Source organism: Zonotrichia albicollis, chromosome 3, assembly GCF_047830755.1.
Source record: "Zonotrichia albicollis isolate bZonAlb1 chromosome 3, bZonAlb1.hap1, whole genome shotgun sequence".
NCBI classification, from domain to species: domain Eukaryota; kingdom Metazoa; phylum Chordata; class Aves; order Passeriformes; family Passerellidae; genus Zonotrichia; species Zonotrichia albicollis.
In genome coordinates, this window is record NC_133821.1 from 55,711,371 (window position 1) to 55,729,697 (window position 18,327).

General features: G+C 41.0%; 1 protein-coding gene across 5 annotated transcripts; it reads right to left on the reverse strand.

Annotated features, from left to right (window-relative positions):
- Nucleotides 1-758: 758 nt before the first annotated feature.
- Nucleotides 759-16,196, reverse strand: GNG4 (G protein subunit gamma 4). Of its 5 annotated transcripts, none has more exons than XM_074537507.1 (3): nt 16,067-16,196; nt 9,189-9,294; nt 759-2,923 (listed from the first exon to the last, which is right to left on the reverse strand). In XM_074537507.1, exons 2-3 carry the CDS (start codon nt 9,282-9,284, stop codon nt 2,795-2,797), a joined length of 225 nt encoding a protein of 74 aa, XP_074393608.1. In that variant the 5' UTR covers nt 9,285-9,294; nt 16,067-16,196; the 3' UTR covers nt 759-2,794. The 5 variants fall into 5 exon arrangements, with proteins under 5 accessions (XP_074393608.1, XP_005487644.1, XP_005487646.1 ...); XM_005487587.4 differs by lacking the exon at nt 16,067-16,196 and adding an exon at nt 15,574-15,713; XM_005487589.4 differs by lacking the exon at nt 16,067-16,196 and adding an exon at nt 15,319-15,456.
- Nucleotides 16,197-18,327: the final 2,131 nt, after the last annotated feature.

Genomic DNA, 18,327 nt, shown 5'->3' on the forward strand with positions numbered 1-18,327 from the left:
AATTACTAATTTGCCAATAGTATATCTTCATTGAATAACTGGTAAATAAGGCCCAAAGATATCAGAGAAAGATGTTCTGTGTTCCAGTAAGGAATTATGCTTCTACAGTTTAACCTCTTCAAACACACTATAGACATCTGCTAATGTAAATATGCACTTTATGGTATTCCATGTACTTCTTTTTTTATAAATTAGAAGCATGAAATCACCTGAGTAGATGCATTTTATTTTTTTTACACAATGAAATTTATGAATTGATGAAAGAAACCACAAACATGGGAACTATCTATTTCAAACATAACTCCAACACATTCACAACTCCTTGAAGAAAGATTTTGGAGAAAAACCCGAAGATCAAAAGAATACCATTCTCCCTTTGTGAATAATAATTCTGGATTTTTGTAAAGGAATCTCGTAGAACCAGAGACCCTCAAAAGCACGGAAATGTTTCAGTCTCAGGATATCAGACACCAACCCTAATTGGAAACAGAAAGCAAGCTGTTTGCAATACTGTAACAAGCCGTGGCAATTTTGTTATTTTAGATGGGAATGTTAATGATGAGCCACAAATGCAAGTTGTTACAAAGCCTTTGAGAATAAAGCCGGATGCCCTATATTCTCCTCCCATGCTGCTCCAGTTAAAACCATACATGCAGAAGGACAAATGAAAATGTTGCCATGGTGATCAGAGCAGTTACCAAATCATGTACGCTGTAGGAAGGATTCCCTAAAGAACCTTATTAAGCATTTTGTTGCTCTTTTTAAATGAGTATTTTCAGAAAGCCGTTTTTTTTATTTTGCTGTCAATAAAATAGCTACTCAGTTAGCTAGACCCTATTTCTCTACCCTCAAAATAAAAACACACCATACATTAAGAAATAGTTTTGTTAAAAATTAGGAATGGGATTCTTAAGCTGAAAACTTTGAAATAGGAACCAAGGATAGGCGTACCAAAAATAAGACCTGTTCAAGATACTTGAATGATTTGCAGCATAGGGACGTCAAAGCTGCTAAGATACTGATGTCTCTAGCTGCCCAGTTCAAAACCCAAATATTTGAATGAAAGACATCCCAAAAGCCTACTGGTTAAAAGGAATATGGGTATGTAGGGTTTTTTACAACATTGTATGTGAGACATGAGCAGCAGAAGCACCATCCAAAGCCCCCTGTCCTGTGTGCCCAGACTAGCAGTGAACACAGCTGGGTGAGGCCCATTATCCAAATCAAACAGCAAAGAAAATAAAACCTGTAAAATGCAGGCATCTTGTATTTCCACTGCACAAAACAGTACAACAGACATCGATGGAAATTGCTAAAAATAAGCTGGAGAAGGTACATGCACTTTGGGGGAAATGCACGTGGCTTTGTTCACCCTTTTCAGCATCTAAATTCAGCATTTAAGAATACCCCAAGGCCCTCAATTCCTCAGCTAGTTTGTTGCCTTGCAGGTATTTAAGATGTTGATGGAATACAGGTTTGTGCAGAGGAAGGGAGGAAGCCTGATCTCTTATGGGTGGCTGTTCAGAGTCTCAGCTCAGACTGGTGCAGTTCTCCAGCAAAATTGTCTCCTGCCTTATGGGGCTGGCTGCCACACTGAACATATCAGGTACTGCACTGAGACAACTGTCCTAATGCATCAGATTGAAAAAGAGCTTTCATTTTTTAGTAAGGAGAAGAAGAACAACAACAAAAAGTCTCTAAAGTAACAGTTGCTTCCATCAGGTGCCTTGTAGGAGCTTAATTTTACTTCATGAAGAAGGCAGTCTTATTTCACATCTCATTCTTTTCCTCTCACTGCACTTTAAAATTGAAACAAAAAAAAAATCCCAGAACCTCCACAAATTACTTGCTGACAACTTAAATAATCTGTGGCCACAAAATGTACAAACATAGTGGCTGTCAACAGCACAGTGTTCTCGCCGCATATCCTAGAACAACATTTATTTACCATTACTCTACATCCCCATAAAGTCCTACTCTCACAGGCAAAAGCATGCAGAGGGCTGCTCAGAAAATGTAATTCCCCCTCCCTGTGCTGTTCAGGGCAGTTTTACACCCCCCACTAAAACTCTCAGGAACACTTACTTCACAGTTCAGTTTACTTTCTAAATAATTTAAATCATTATCATTCAAAATAAGATACAAGCAACCACATTTTTCTACATTTTTATTGATGCAATCCTGATGTGTAACTATACATCTTCATTCTGCTCATAGCTACAATGGCACTTTACTAGGATTGTTTTTGTAGTCAAGAAAAAACAGTCTTCAGAAAACATATTTATAGACACCACTTACTGTATAAGACCAATGACTGTAAACATTGTAAATCACTGGGACTTTTTCCTAAATAGTGCTACTTGAGGAAAAGGTCACACTACTCTCTTTAGATAGAAATTTGTAAAGGCAATTGAATTGAATTCACCGTCCAAAGAAAATAAGAATGTTAAAAATAGCTTCAAGAATTGATATGACTCATTTAGATCCCAGAAAAATCTATTACTGGCAAAGATATCCACAATTTGATACTGTACTTGGTATTTTCACTAAGACGAAAAGAATATTTATGAAGTAGTGAAATTAAACTTGTACATTGCTCTGAAAGATAAGCATTACCTTGAATTTTTATTTTTTAATTTTTTTTAATTTTAGGAGGGTTTTTAGCCAAAATTGCACTACCTTCCAAAAATATTGTAGTTATGGGGTAAGTGTTGACATCTGAGGAAAAAAATGCTAAAAGCATGCAACACTGATACCAAGTTTTAGCAGATGACATTTTTAATTGAAAACTGACTCAAAGGATAGTACAAAAGAGTTTCTTCTCCCTAAAAGGGTTTTCAGATGCAGGTACAGGAATAATAAGGGGATCTTCTCCAATGTGTGCATCACAATATGCCAATAAATCTGCTGCAGCCTTGGATACCTAATAGAAGAGAAGAGAGAACTACTGTAACACTTAATTCTCGACCAATCTGAATTGCAGAAATATTTTTCATAGAAAAAATGATAATGGAAGCTATCATAAAACAGGGAGTAGATTGCTTTATCCTTTAAATATTAGACACATCTCTCAATTTGCTCTTCCCAGGCCTAGTAATCCTTACACACATTTTATCTGACATAGTGACATAGGTGGTATTGATTGATATCATCCATGTCGAGCTGCTCCTCTGCATCAGGAGGTCAGGAGCACACAGTATTAAAGCATTTATATGATAACAACCCATAAGCAATAAGGATCCTCCTTGAAGTGTCTGTTTCTGTAGAGAAACCTGCTTCAGCTCTTACTCTCATTCATTGGTTTAAAGGTTTTCCACACACACTCTCTCCACCCTCTGCTCCTCTGGTTGCAAATTAAAAAATTCTTTAACCACATGACCATGGGATTAAAAAGAAATAATAAATCAGGAACAAAACTTGAACATCATGTGTCACAGCTCTCATTTAAGTTAAATATTGCTCTTTTCAATGAGGCAAGACTAATGTCTTCTGCTTAGTAAATTACTGTAAGTAGTCCTTTATTCACAGCATTCATTTAAATTTGAGAACTACCTTAAATTTTTTTAACTTAACACTTTTATACTTCTAAAATAAATAATTCTCAAGTCTCCAAATTCAGAACATGGGTTTATACTTACTGAAAAGTCTATAAAAATACAAATACATACAAAAATGTAGCAGTGTGTTGAATATTTGCAATGCAAGCTATTTTGCAGTAAATGAAAAATGAAATATTAAACCTAGTAATTTTTGCAGCTTTGTGCCATAAGAATATTGGTGGCAGTAGGCCAATAGTGACTCATTTATTTTTTCAAGAATTTAGAAGGTATATACAATTTTTTTTGTTCTGATCAGTCAGTAAGATATTCACAGCTATCTGTGTCTCTTTGCTTTGGTGAATTATTGGGTTCTCAATATTCTGATAGTTGAGAAAATGAATTCTGGAGTCTTTACAAAGAAGTCTTTTCTCTGAGCACCGTGACAGCTTGTCCCCCATCAAACACCAGGGTCAGCATGTTTGCACAACTAGAGTGAACAGAAGAAACAAATCCCATTTCTGGTATTTTTCTAGCAGGTGTGTCCCCAATGTTTGCTTTAAGCTTCCCCACGCCCTGCTTGCTTTGACATGAACCCAGCTATTGTAGGCTTCAGATCAGATCTATGAAGTCAATGGGTACTGAATCAGAATTTGCATGAAATTTAAATGAACTTCTGAAGACGGTTACAGACTTTATTTCTTTATTTTTAATTTCTGTATGCCTTTGTAGAATGCTTAAACCTATGGAGAACCTGTGGTTGGCACCCCAGTATAGACTATTCCCCTAATGGAGGAAATAAGAGTGTTAAGCTTATTTAAAATTAGTTTTTCTTTGAATTGGCCTGTAAGACAAAAGGCTGGCAGAGACACTACATATGAACAGAAGGCTGCTGGGCACATGTGAAACAGAAAAATGAAAAAATCAGAGAGAGATTCACAAGGACCACTGCTTCTCAAGAAAGAAGCAGGTAAAACAAAAATGTGTTGAAAGTTACAGACCTCAAAGTACAAAGGATTGTAATGATTTTCCTGTAATGATCTTGTTAGTTTCATGCATGGATAAGCAACATCAGCCCAAGTATATTGCTTTTCATTCAGTGGAAGCACAATTTCACACCACATTCTTGGGAGGGAGAAACCCAATAATATAATTTCCTGTTTCTGTACATATTACTGTGCTTTGATATGATATAACCAAAAAAAAGGATGTTTCACTAGTCAAAGCTCAGCATACATTTATGTATCTAACTTGTCCTGTAATGCTGGTAAGAATGTTGTGATGCAGAGTAACACATTCACAGAATCATCTGGGTTGGAAAAGACCTTGGAAATGATCAAGTCCAGCCTTTGACCTAACACCACCTTGTCAACTAGACCATGGCACTTGGTGCCATATCCAGTCTCTTTTTAACTCCAGGGATAGCAACTCCACCACCTCCCTGGGCACCCCACTCCAATGCCCCATCACCCCTTTCTGTGAAGAGAAACCCTTCCTTCAATGTCATACTGTTTAAGTCACATTCTAGTTTGCTTTTAAGCAAACCATAGTAAATTTTATTTAAAAACCAACCTGAAACTGAGGAACATGATCTTTGTCACAAACTAAACCTGCACTAAACCATGTATTTTCATCGTTTAAACAAATAAAAGGTTTTGAGAGGAAAAATCCTCCCACTGGGATTACAGTAGTCATAAAAAAAAAGTGAATTATAACCATTTCTTCACTAAAAGTAGAGTAGCTTAGGCCTGCACAGTGGAATAATGACCATTCACAACAGGGAGTTAAATGAGCTGATCACAGTCCAGGAGCAATGAAAACAGGAGTTCCTGCAGCTGTGAGTGGAGTTGGCAGAGCCAGACCTGTGGCCCAAAAAAGAGCAAAATACAATATTGCCTGCAGCAAGTTTCCTTGTCAGAGTCATTGCTGGGAAGAGCAGGAAGGCCTGTGCCCTGAGCACGGCACAAGGCTCCAGCAGGGATGCTGCTTTGGCACAGAGCTGCCCCACGGCCAGGGCTGTGCTGCGCACACTGAGGTGTGATCGTCCCACCGTGCCATGGAAGGATGGAAATGCAGCCCAATCCATCCTAGCTGTTACTCGCCTTCAGGGTTATTTGTAGCTCAGTGTTGCTGGACAGCTTCAAAATAGCTTTTCCTAAGAATTAAAATAAATGCATGGGATTTGAATATTCAAATGAAGCGAACACATTTATCATGTCAGCTTTCCTACGCAATACGGCTTGGTCTGCAAATTCACAGTAATTTATACATATTGCAGAAGTGGCTAAAGAGAAAAAATCCGACTCCAGTTTGATGAATCCAGACCCAGTTGATTGATGAATTCTATCAAAAAGTTAACATCTCATTTTTAAAAAATCCTTTAAGGTGTATGGATTAAAAGATTGAATATATATGTATCACACTGATCTCACATTTTGTAGAATTACTTTTACTCTCACAAAAAACCACATCTGGTTATCAAATTAACAATAGGGAAAATAATCCAACAAATCACTCAAACCTGATGCTTTAAAGAATTAGTCTCAGGAGGACTGTGAAATTTTACCATTGTATTTCAGAATAGCAGAGGTGATAAAAGCTGCCAGAGTTAGTACATCCTGGTGGCTGCACTAATAATTATAAGCTTCAGTGACAGGGCAAAATGCTGCAATTACAATGTCTTCTGCCTTGTCATGGATTGTGACTAATTACCATCCTTGCTACAACACCCACTTTGCTTATCCTTTACATCTAAAACAAAGACACTCACACACATTCATTGGCATTCTCACTGTTCATCTCCCAACACTATTCAGGACCAGTTAGGAATACTTCCTGTCTTCCTTAGGAAAAAGAAAATGGAATGATAACTGATATGCCAAGGGTCTTAAATGTCAGAGCACTGCTTGCAAAGAAAAGATTAAGTAGTGCTTTATTCTGAGGACAACTCTGATAAGCACCAATAGTAACTTTGCTTTCTCAATTTTACTGCTAGCATCATTAGAAGACACATTATTCTATTAGACACGAGGCCACTGTTCACCTGATTTACTTTGGTGTTTCCTAGCTTGGAATCTGTGTTTCCAGCTTCCTACTTCTCCTTTGTAACTCTAGCTGTTCCTTTGCCAGGTAAGACAGGTTCAGTTATGATCCTTCTGGCATTTCTATGGTTTACAAAAACCCACAGTAATCCTCCTTCCAGCTGCTGATCAGTACACCAATAACTCCATCCTCCTCTTTCGAGTGTCCTGCTGCTTTCATACCTCAGCAGCGAGTTGTCTTTGTGGAACCTCAGAACACAGCCCTTCTTTGCTGCTCTGACTGGCTAGAGGACGTAATAGGACTTCTTAAATTAGTTGAAAAATCCAGAACACAGTGGGGAGTCAGCATCTATCAACATACTTTTAACTACAGCATTTCAATTGTGTAGACCTAACTCTTGCTGGTTATGGCAGCTACTGTGCATTGGAAACAAAGTGCCTCTCTAGTAGAAAAATAAACTGGAGCTTCTCATTTTCCCAGTCAGTAACACAGACACCTCTTCCATGTTAGCAGTGTGGTCTTGCCTATTGTGGCAATAACAACTTGGCTATAGCTGTTTGCAAAAGGGGGTTTAACTAAATTTGGAAAGCCCTGGTATTTTGTTAAATGTCTAACTAGTTTAATCAGATGCAAAACACTAAGAAAAAAGGAAGTAAGTTCATTTATCTACCTTTACAGTAATGATCTGAGAACTTAAAATCTCCTGTTGAAACCACTGGAAAGTCCCTTGATAAAATTTGACTGTGCTGAAATACACACTTAACTGATTGAAGATTAAAAAGCCAAGCAGATTTTGAAGGAATAAAAAGCCCATCAACAGCTTCTCAAAATCCCTCACATGCTTGTTCAGAGAAATTCTAGAAATTAGGGCAATTTGAGAAGTTATATTTGTATTATGTTAGTGTAGGAGCCCTCATAATTCTGAAACATGCCAAATTTTCTTTGGTGTGTTTTTGGTCCCAGGCTATTTCAAAAAGTGAAATAATTGCACTTTCAAGCTACCTGTTTTTTTGGTCTGCCACATTTGTAATAACTGTGTTCATTTTAATTAAACTGACTGTAAAAATAACCTGTGTCTTTCTTGCAGCTATGTCTTTCTTGCACATGTAATTAAGAATGTTATGCACCTAACTAATGGAGCTATTTGCAAAGCTGACCTAATGATGTGGGACGTGACAGTTACCACTGCATATACAGAAGCAAATTTAAGGCAATCTACTAAGAATCAACAATTTCAAATGCCAGTAAAGTGGGACAATTTCAAATGCCAAACAACTTTGATTTTGATCTTTCCAACCCTTTCCTCTGCCACCCACACCCACCCTTGTCAGTTCTGTTCATGCAGCTGCAGCATGACCTGAGCTGGGACTAACCAAGGCAGACCTTCTTTTACTGCAGGAAGCAAAACCTGTCCCTGTGAACAGGTTATGTGATGAATTTGTGCCACGCTATGAAATAGAGAAAGCCCTTTTGCAAATTCAGTGGTCTTACAAGACATCATTAAAAACTGCCACAAAACACAGTGACTGAATGTCTTTTATCATACAAGCAACACTGACCACTCATGTGGATTGCACTGACATTTCTGAATTATAAATATTACTTCTCCAGCTGGTGAGTCTGTGATCTGAGACTATTTTAAAAATCATAACTATATACTACTGTCCCCACAGCACTCAGAATGGATGGACAAACAGACTGAGTTAAGACTACGTGAAGATTTCAATGTACAACATTTTAAAATTGTCCTGCTGTCTTAATAATGTCAGTTACAGTTGGTAACAACTCAGTTACAGTTGTTTGTAGAGAACTGGGTAATTTCAATGCATTACTTTTTAAAGATGGAAAGACTAAAAACTTCCTTGTAGAGACTAGATTTTTTATCAAATTAATTATTCCCTATTTTCAGAGGAAGAGAACAAAATAAATGAGCATTGCTTTCTTAAAAAGTTCTATGGCATTGTTAGCTTCAGGTCCTTGACATTTCACAAAGTTTTAGCCTAGTGGAAAGCAGAATGACATGCAAGAATAATCCACAGGAGTTTTTGGTTTAAAAACCTGAAATTCTCTGTTTAATAGCGCCTTTAATGATAATATTCAATCCATAAGAGGCATGATGGAACCAAATCTTCACATACAACATGTTATCAAGTGTGAAGAATCATAACTGCACACTGCAATCATACACTTTTTTGTGCAATGGCGTCTGCACTAAAACAAAACAAAGCAAAGCAATTCAGCTTGTCTCATCATTATCCAAAAATTTTGCAGTATCTTAAAGACTTATTCCAAATCTTAAAGGAGGAAAACCAATAAACCAAGAGCTGCACTTAAATTCAACTACAGGTGACAAAGAAGAGCACCTGTGCACCCACCAGCTATTTTAATTATTTCACAAAATACCACTTTTGACAAACATGACAGACACACAGAAGCAGACATGAAGCCAGCCTTTGGAAATCTCTACACTAGAACCCACTAGAGTTGGTATGTAACTCACTTGCAGTACTGAATATTCAACACAGATTCTTGATTTCTGCATTATTAAGGGCATGCTGTAGCACAGACTAGTCAGTGAATTCAAAATATCAACAATAAGTCTAAGTTTACCTTTATTCTATCCATGTATGCTTCCATTTTTAATTGCTCCACAGCTTTCCTGGCTTGAGAAATACTGGTTGTACTGTTTGACACCAGTTCCTTCATTTTGTTTTTCCTGGAAGAGATGAAGTTGAGACCATTTAAAGAACAGGTAGCAAATGCAGCAACCACAGAGAGGACAGCTGTCTGAACTCTAACCAGCCCTTGCCCACCACACCAACACTGCCAGGCTGTTGGTCACGAATACAAAGCAGACACCATTTATTTCTCTTCTCTTGCTCCATGGCACTTTATTGCATTGCATATTTGCATCCTTGATCATCAGCATTCTGCCTGAACTCTGCAAATGACACACAAATGCAGAGCACACGACCATGACTTCAGCGTGAAAATGGTTGCCCTGGTTCACGTTGCCAACGCAGAGCAGCTGTTCACAAACAGACTTTGCACAGTTTGGCTCCACGCCCCAGTTACACCCAGGAACATCAAAACAAGCTCAGAAATGTGTGCATCAGAGAGAAATTCTAAGACAGAGAATGAGTCAGAATTCTGACTATCAATAAAAGAAGTTTAGAAATGAAGGAACAGATTAAGAAGAAATAATGCAGAGGTGTCCAACCTTTTGCTTAGACAGCCCAGCAAAGTCTAAAGATGACTAAACCCAGTACAGGATGCTTTACTTTTTAAGAGATCTGCAGCTCTTGGGAGGGGACATCCAGGTAAGGTATGGCAGCCTTTGGTTCTGTGGCATTGCTCCTCCCTGAGGGATTAAATCAGCTCAATATCCAGCAGTCCTCAGCACTGTTACCAATGAGTCAAGACATCCCCATTCAGACCCCAAATTACAATATCTGTGCCAGAGGGGTCTGCAGGTCACACCCCCTTGTGCTGCCACCTCTTTGCAGCGCTGGCCCAGCACATGGAACAGTCACTGTTTGAAGTCACTGGAGGCTGGACTAAGGCACATGGAAAGATGCTGGGACACAGGTGACCTAGACAGGTCCCAGACTAGCTGTACTAGACAGCAAGATGGATGCTGAGGTTTCCACCAGGCAACACTCCCCTGCAGTCCTTAGCACAAGGGCTACCTGCAGCCACATTGGTCTGGCACCAAGCCTCAGCAACCAACACCAGTTCAGCAAAATGCAAAGGACACAGAGTGTGAGAGGCAGATGGGACACAGGAGAAAAACACACACACAAGGAGACATTTTGCACTGCTGCCAAAGCACTTTTAGGCTCAGGCCCTTCAAAATGAATACTTCCAGCCTATTTCTGGACACCTAGAACCACACAAACTTCCCTTCTTGAACCTGATAGCTTACCTGATCCAGCCACTGGGGTGTGAGATACAAACAGGAAATAAAGTAGGGCACTGGAAATGCTCTTACAATACATCTGTATGTACAGTGAATGCCCCTGTTAGAGTCAAGGGAAGTACACAACCCATAGTACAGAAAGAATGGAGGAATAATTTTTTAACTGCTTTGATTTTGCACAACACAAATGCTCAGAGACAAGACAAAGACAGCTGTTTCTTCTCACAGCCTGGTATGAAACAAATTGTTTCTAAAAATCAGTAACCCGTGCTGTAAAATAGATGGTGTAATATAAATGCCATGGTGAGCCATGCTCAACACTAATTTGGAGAAACAATAGAATCTTTTTCTTTCAGGTCTAGTATAAGTCAAGGCAGGGAAATGCTACTTTAAAATATATCAAAACAAAACAAAATAAACAAGAGCTTTAGCATATATCAAGGCAAAGAACAGGTTTTCTGCATATACATGTGTTATTTCAATGGAATAAGTTTCCCCCTTGTGTGCTCTGATGAAATAAAATCATGTCAGAACACAGCAGGTTCTTTGTCTTCATCTTTGTTTACAGTTTTTAAACTCATACTCCTTACAAGGCACAGGACTGAACACATGTGGAGGAACTGGCTTTGCATAAAATGCCATGTACTGTACGAAAATCCACAACCAAGCCACAGCCTCCAATCCATTCTGAGATGTGTTTTGACTTGCAGTGGAAAGTCAAACAGCAGAAATGGTACAAGACATTCACAAAAGGAGAAGGCTCTGAATTACAGCTCATCTCTGGACTTTTTGTTTGACTCAACCCCCTCACTTTTAAGTATCAAGCTCTCCATAAAAATTAGAATAAACACATTTAGCTTTGTTTACAAAATTATACCCCCACAAGAATGAATAATTTAAATTCTATCATCTCCGCATCTACCTTACTAGTGATCCCAAAGTCAAAAATGTCAAAGCTAAATCAAGTCAGAGGCCTTTCTACATTTGCCACAAAAATTTAAATTAAACTGAATTGAGCAACTGCAACTCTCTGAAGAGTCCAGAGAATTCCAGATCTCCCACACTTTTCTGGCAATTCACTCACTCATACTGTAAAAGCTATAAACATTAGAGTAAGACAATTTGAACTGTCACTAGCTACAACAATGTTGGCAAGAACAGTGTTCATAGCACTTCCAGCCAGTGTTTAAGCATTTACAGAATAAGGATTAAGTCCATAGTAGAATTTTGAAATTATTAGGCATTTGAAATTATTAGGCATTTATTAGGCATAAAAATGCTTCTAAAAATTCAAACCATGTTTCTAAAGCAATGCCACAAAGATAATATATCCTTACCTATATTCTGGAACACCAAATAGGAAAATTTAAAAAAAGAAAACAAAACATATATCTTGACTAGTAAAGCATTTCACAGTATCAAAAAACAACCAGAATATGAGACTTCATTAAAAAAAAAAAAAAAAAAAAAAGAAAGAACTTTAAAACAAAAGAGAAAAGTCTGGCACTAGGCATTTCAGACACGGGAGAAAGTTTCCACTTATCCCCAGCAAGAGGTTTGTTTATACTCTGAAGCACAAACATTTGTTCTGTTCCAAATCCTGTTCCAACCTTGGCCTTTACATGCATTTAAATATTTAACTACTATATTTCTGGAAGTGTTTAGCATCCTTTTAAGTATTTCATTTTCTACAGACAGGTATGGTCCCATAACTTTGTGAGACTAACTCCTCACATACCAAGCTACACAGAACTCTACCTTCTCTCACTGTCTGCAAACACTGTACATATCTGTGCATCATATGGTGTGATGACAATAAGAATTGTACCCACTTTCAAACCAGGCTGTGATAATGATCCTTGTTGCAGACAAAACTTGGTATGACACTTGATTCTGTTCTCCTTAGGACCTATGATAATAACACAAAGCTTAATAGTCTTTAATGAAATGAAATTGTTACTTAGAAATACAGCTCTGGAAAGAACAGAGATTTTAATTACGAGAGAATCTGCCACACACCCATGTCCTGGAATGAGGAAGCCTCCCCTTCCAACACCCTCTCCCAGGATGTGTTTCATCTGAGGCTGCAGCCTGACAAATGGATCTGATCCTCTCTCTTAAGATGACTCCTCTTAAACTGTCCAAGCATTCTCTAGGCCTTCAGCCCCACAGGAGGGCACATTTATCCTTATACTGTACCTGGGTGAGCAGTCTACAGGATCATGGAATGGCTTATGTTGGAAGGCACCTTTAAGCATCACCTGGTTCAAGGCAATGCAATGAGCAGGAGCATCTTCTACCGTAACAAGTTGCTCAGGGCCCTATCTGAGCTGACCTGGAATGTTTCCAGGGACTGGGAACATTCCACCACTTCTCTGGGTAACCTGTCACAGCGTTTCACCACCCACAGTAAAGTTTTTTTCCTTACACCTGCTCTTAATCAGCCCTCTTTAGCTTCAAACCATTACCCTTCGTCCTTTCACAACTGGCCCTGCTAAAAATTCTGCCTCAGTTTTTCTTTTAAGCCTCTTTTTATTACTGAAAGGCTGCAGTAAGGTCTCCCTGGAGCCTTTGCTTCCCTAGGATGAACAATTCCAACTGTTTCAGATATTTCTCATACGAGAGGTGCTCCAGCCCCAGATATCCTGGTGTCCCTCTCCTGGACTGGCTCCAGCAGGTCAATGTCCCTGCCGTGCTGGGGACCCCAGAGCCGGGTGCAGTGTGAGCAGAGGGAGGGGCAGAATCACCCCCCTTCCCCTGCTGACCACACTGCTTCTGATGTTTAAAAGGAGCAGCTTCTCCCCATCATTTGAATCACCTAAAACCCCTGGAACCAGAAATTCTGCCGCTGGGTTTGCTGCTGCTCATTCTTGGCTGTTTCAGGTTGGATCAGTGCAGGCACACACGCAGGCCCTGGTAATCACTGTAGTTACAGGAACTGTGCTGAGGAGCAGCCTGCACGCAGCCTGCATGTCACTGCTGCAGCCAGCACGCCTGCATTGTACAGGAGCTCATTCAGCCAGAGTGGTTTTGTGCAGCACACGAGTTCACTGACCTGGTCTCTATTGATTCCTTTCTTTTAGGGCAACACTGGCCGGGCTAACGAAGAGCAGTGACAGCGGCTACACGGCTTTTTTTAGCCAGACAGGTTCTGCTGACTGCACCCCACAGCAGACAGCCCTTCCTAAAGCATCACTCCTGAGAGCTGCACAGCGACAGCCTCCCAGCCAGCTGCATTTTCTGGTACTTTGTTTCATTTTGTTTACCTTACCTCATCCTTTTTCTGGGTGCACGCAACTCATGTGTGCCGAAGTTCTTCATTTCCCAGGCTCCTAAAAATGCTCGTGAAGAGCAGCTTTTCCTTTTTTGTTTTACAATGAATGATTGTACCTAACAGCACTTCAAAGGCAAATTTATCTTATTATAATGCACAAAGCTGCATAAAGATTTGCAGGTATAGCTTGATGCTGCATTGGGGTACGGAGTGCAAGCTTTGCTTACTAAACATTACAAATTCTTGTTAGCAAAATGCAGAAAAAGTCTAAAAACTTGAGTAACATAGAAGCAAAATTGACTTTTCAAGCTCAAGGATGGATTTCTACAAGAAACAGGGATGAAAAGCTGCATTTCCCCCTCCTCTAGCTCCAAGTACAATCTTACAATGCCATACCATAAAAGACCTCTGGAACTCAATCTGGAAAGTCCTAAACCAAATTGCTGCCTAAATGACCTAAAGTCATGGACCTGAAATTGCTAGATTAGAAAACCTGGGGTTGACAACTCCGAAGAACACCTCCCACACAAGCGCTGCACTTTGTGGACCACACAGCCCAATAGGAAAGTTAACTCAATCAATCATTCAGCTAAGTCCCAGTGACATTAACGGGAATCATCCCTGGATAATGACCTGCAAATCACATCCTAAATGGAGGAAAGATCGCCACATTTAATTATCCATTTGCAGGAACATACACAGCAAAATTTACAGCTTCACAGCTGTTCGATGCCAAACTGGTACACTAAAGAAATTAAAAGAAAAAAAAAAAACAAAGAAAAAGAAATGGAAAGAAACCCAACTTCCCCTGCGACCTCAGTTCTCTCTAAGATTTACAGCAACTGATGTAGCTCTGTAAAGAGAGGCACGGTAAGGAATCCTTTTCTTTTTCTATCTCATGGCTGCACAAAGAAATACAAGAAAATTACTGCAGCTTTTCACTCCATCTCCTAAGGAGAAGCTTAGTAGTACAAGCAGAAATTATTAGATTAAAAGTAAGAACTATTGTTCACAATAAGGAAAGAATGCAATTTTCATACCACAAACATGCTGACTTTGAAAATAACTTCTCCTCATGTAACTGCAAATCAGCAAAACTCCAGCAGCTTAGTTCTCGTCTAACATATCCAGTGCTATATCCAGTCCAATTGTCAAGTTCCAAAATTTCTTGCCATCATAACCAAATTTTAACTCAAAATTATAATCTTGCTTCTCAACTTTAAAAAAATCAAAGGAAACAATGGCTGAACTAATGTGATATTTCCAAAGGACAACCTTTTTGGGCAATATTATTTATCATCAGCATACAGGTTATGTGAACATATAGCCCAGCAAACCATCAGAGATTTCGTAAGTCTGAGGCAGAAAGATTTTCCCTGGCTACTGTTTTACCTCTTTAGCTAATTTTGAAAGATAGCTATGAGCTTTCAAAGAAATACACAGGAAATTTTGATTATTCCTTTTAAACCCCGCTTAAAAGGCATTTGATAAGAATTATATCCGACAATGCGGGGAGAGCTTCTCCGGGAAGCTCGGCACTGCATTACCTGCAGGGCAGCAGCGTTTTTAAGTTGTGATTCCGAGTTTTCTGTCTGGCTGCACTGCCCTAATGGCTCTGCTGTGCAGCAGCCACAGCAGCGCACATCAGCGCTTGCCGCTAGCAGCAGCCGGGCAGCGGGAGCTGCTCCTCCGGCAGGGCACCAGCCAGCAGGGAAAGCGGCCGCTTCCTTCAGCCTTCGCCCCAGGCAGAGAGGAGGAGGAAGGAGCAGCCGGCAGGGACCCCCTCCCCGCCCGCGGGATACCTGGCTCGGGGCGGGCTCTCCCGAGGATGCTCCCGCCGGTGCCGCCGACAACGGAGCCCAAAGCCCGGCGCCGCCTCCTGCGGATAACCGGGAAACTCCGGCTCGCCGCCGGTCCTTGCCTACCCGCAGCAGCCCACGGGAGCACCGGGATGCCGGGCGGAGCGGCCGAAGGATTCCCAGGACACCAGCGCCGACAAGGAAGCCCCGCGCGGAAAGCCCGGCCCGCCCTGCGCCCCTCCCGGCACTTTCTCCCGCCCGGGCCCCCGGGCACTCCCTCCCTCCCTCCCTCGCCGTGCGGGCGCGGAGGCCGCGGGCAGCCCGGCCGGGGCACATGGCGGAGCGGGGCGGGGCGGCCGCGGCCCCGGTGCCGCCGCCCTCACGCTCCGCCTGCCTCGGCCCCTTCGGGTTCCCGCTGCAGCCGCCTCCGGGCCCGGCTCCAGCCGGCGCTGGGGATCGAGCGGTCATCCAGGCATTCTCAAACGAAATCACGGACCTCAGAAACAAAATCAGTTAGGCTGGAAAAGACCTCTGAGATCATCTAGTCCAACCTCTGATCGAACACCACTCTCTCAACTAGACCGTGGCTATCAGTGCCATATCCAGTCTTCCCTTAAACACATCCAGGAACAGTGACTCCAGCACGTCCCTGAGCAGTCCATTCCAAAGTTTACGTGAAGAAATTCCTCCTACTGTCGAGACTTAACATCCCCTGGTACGGCTTGAGGCCATTCCCTCTCATCCTGTGAGTTGTGACCTGGACGAAGAGACCGGCCCCTGCCTGGCTAAGGCCTCCTTCCCGGTGTGGAGAACACTAATGTCTCCCGAGTTTCCTGTTCTCCGGGCTGAACATCCCCAGCCCCTGCAGCCACTCTTCACAGGACTGGAGTTCCTTTCACCACGTTAATTTCCCTTCTCTGGACATGCTCCAGCACCTCAGCATCCTTCCTGAACAGAGGGGCCCAAAACAGCACAGAATACTGAGGGTGCAGCCTCACCAGTGCTGTGCACAGCACAGTCACTGCCCTGGCCTTGCTGGCCCCACTGTTGCTATTCAGGCCAGGATGCCATCGGCCTTCTACAGCTGCCTCATGTTCAGCTGGGTGCTGACCAGCACCTCCACATCCTTTTCCATTGGGCCCCTTCCCAGCCACTCTGTCCCCAGCCTGTTGCACTGTGCCTCAAACAGCAAAGCCCAAACAGCACTGGGGTTTGGGGTGAGAGCCCACAGTGTCTGTCCTGCCCCCACACCAAAAACCAGAAGGATGATGTAAGAGCCAGCCATGAGGAATGGAACTGCTGTGGGAAAGGGGCTGCTTAGACTCACCTTGTTAGGGCTAGTATGTCAGAACAACACAATTCAGCTTCATAGATCAATTTTTATATGCTTCTCCCTATAAAAGCTGTATGGTCCAGCAGCATTTAAAAGTGCCAGTTAACATCTTCAACTGAAAATTTTGTCAGCCATGATAACCTGATAGGATCACCAGTGTCATCAATTTTTTCCCCAGTAAGACGGCTGTTCCCTCTTGAGGGGTGTATGTTTTCTCCTACCTGCCCTCAGCACATTTTCTCATTCCATCATAATGGAGCAGAACTCCCAAGTAACATTTGTTTTCCGTATGGAAGGGACCTTTTCTAAATGTGCTTTGGAGCAAGGGCAGCCTCCTCTGAGATGGAGTCAATAATGGCACTTGGCAGAAGGAGATGCAACAGGAAGAAGGTGAACATCACTAAATATAATTAGTAAGTTCACAAGCTTCCCATAACGAGTTGCAAAAACTGATGGAGACGTCACTGGCCTATGCTGCTGCTCTTTCATTCATGTTCAACCATATCATCAATCTACAAAAGGCCCCATTCCACACACAAAGGATTTACATGCTGTTAGACAAAGAGCACGTTAGATGTTTCTAATCATGAGGCCATTGTCGTCAGAATATTTTTACCACTGGATTCTAACAATTTTATGACTTAAGCTAAAATATAAAGGTGGGAAATGGCTGTTTTAAAAACATATTTTCATCATATATTATATAGCTCTTTCTTTCAAATTGTCTTCTTTTAAATCTGCAAACCCTTAAACATCCATCACAATCAGGAGTCTCCCCTACAGGTTCTGAAAACAATACCCATACAGCCAACACAAATTTCTATTCCTTAAATTTACACGAACTTGGCCCTAATGAGTCTTACATGGGCTTCAGTCAATTGCATTAGAGAATAAGGATTTTAATCTTTTTTCCCCTGGCAATGCTAGCTTAAAGCTGGAAACAATAAGCAAGCTCCTGTTTTACTCAATTACATTCTGTTGTGTAGTCCAGAAGAGTTTAGGGGCCTAATCAGAGCAGCCACCTTTCATTTTTAATCTTTTTTCAAAATTATGAAACACACAACAGAGCCTATTACAGAAACTCCAATGGAAAATCAGTGCCTTTCTGACCCCACTCCAGAGCAGTAATGGCAAATAAATCTCCAAACAGCAGTCAGTAGTTTGTAACTTAATACAGCAGCAAAATAAAAAAAGGTGTCTTGATGTACAGACGCTTAAATATTCCAGTGGGTATTTTTCAGGCCAAGCAGAGCTTTTAAATAGTAATTGTTTGATGGTTTTTTGATAGAGTAGCAGCATACAGAAGTGTGACTTCCATTTTCATATGCAAGGAAAAAACTCAATACAACTTTAAGCAAAAGGAGGCATGAAGAAATTAAAAGGTAAACTAAAAATTTATTAGTAGCAAGCCAGGTAATATTTTC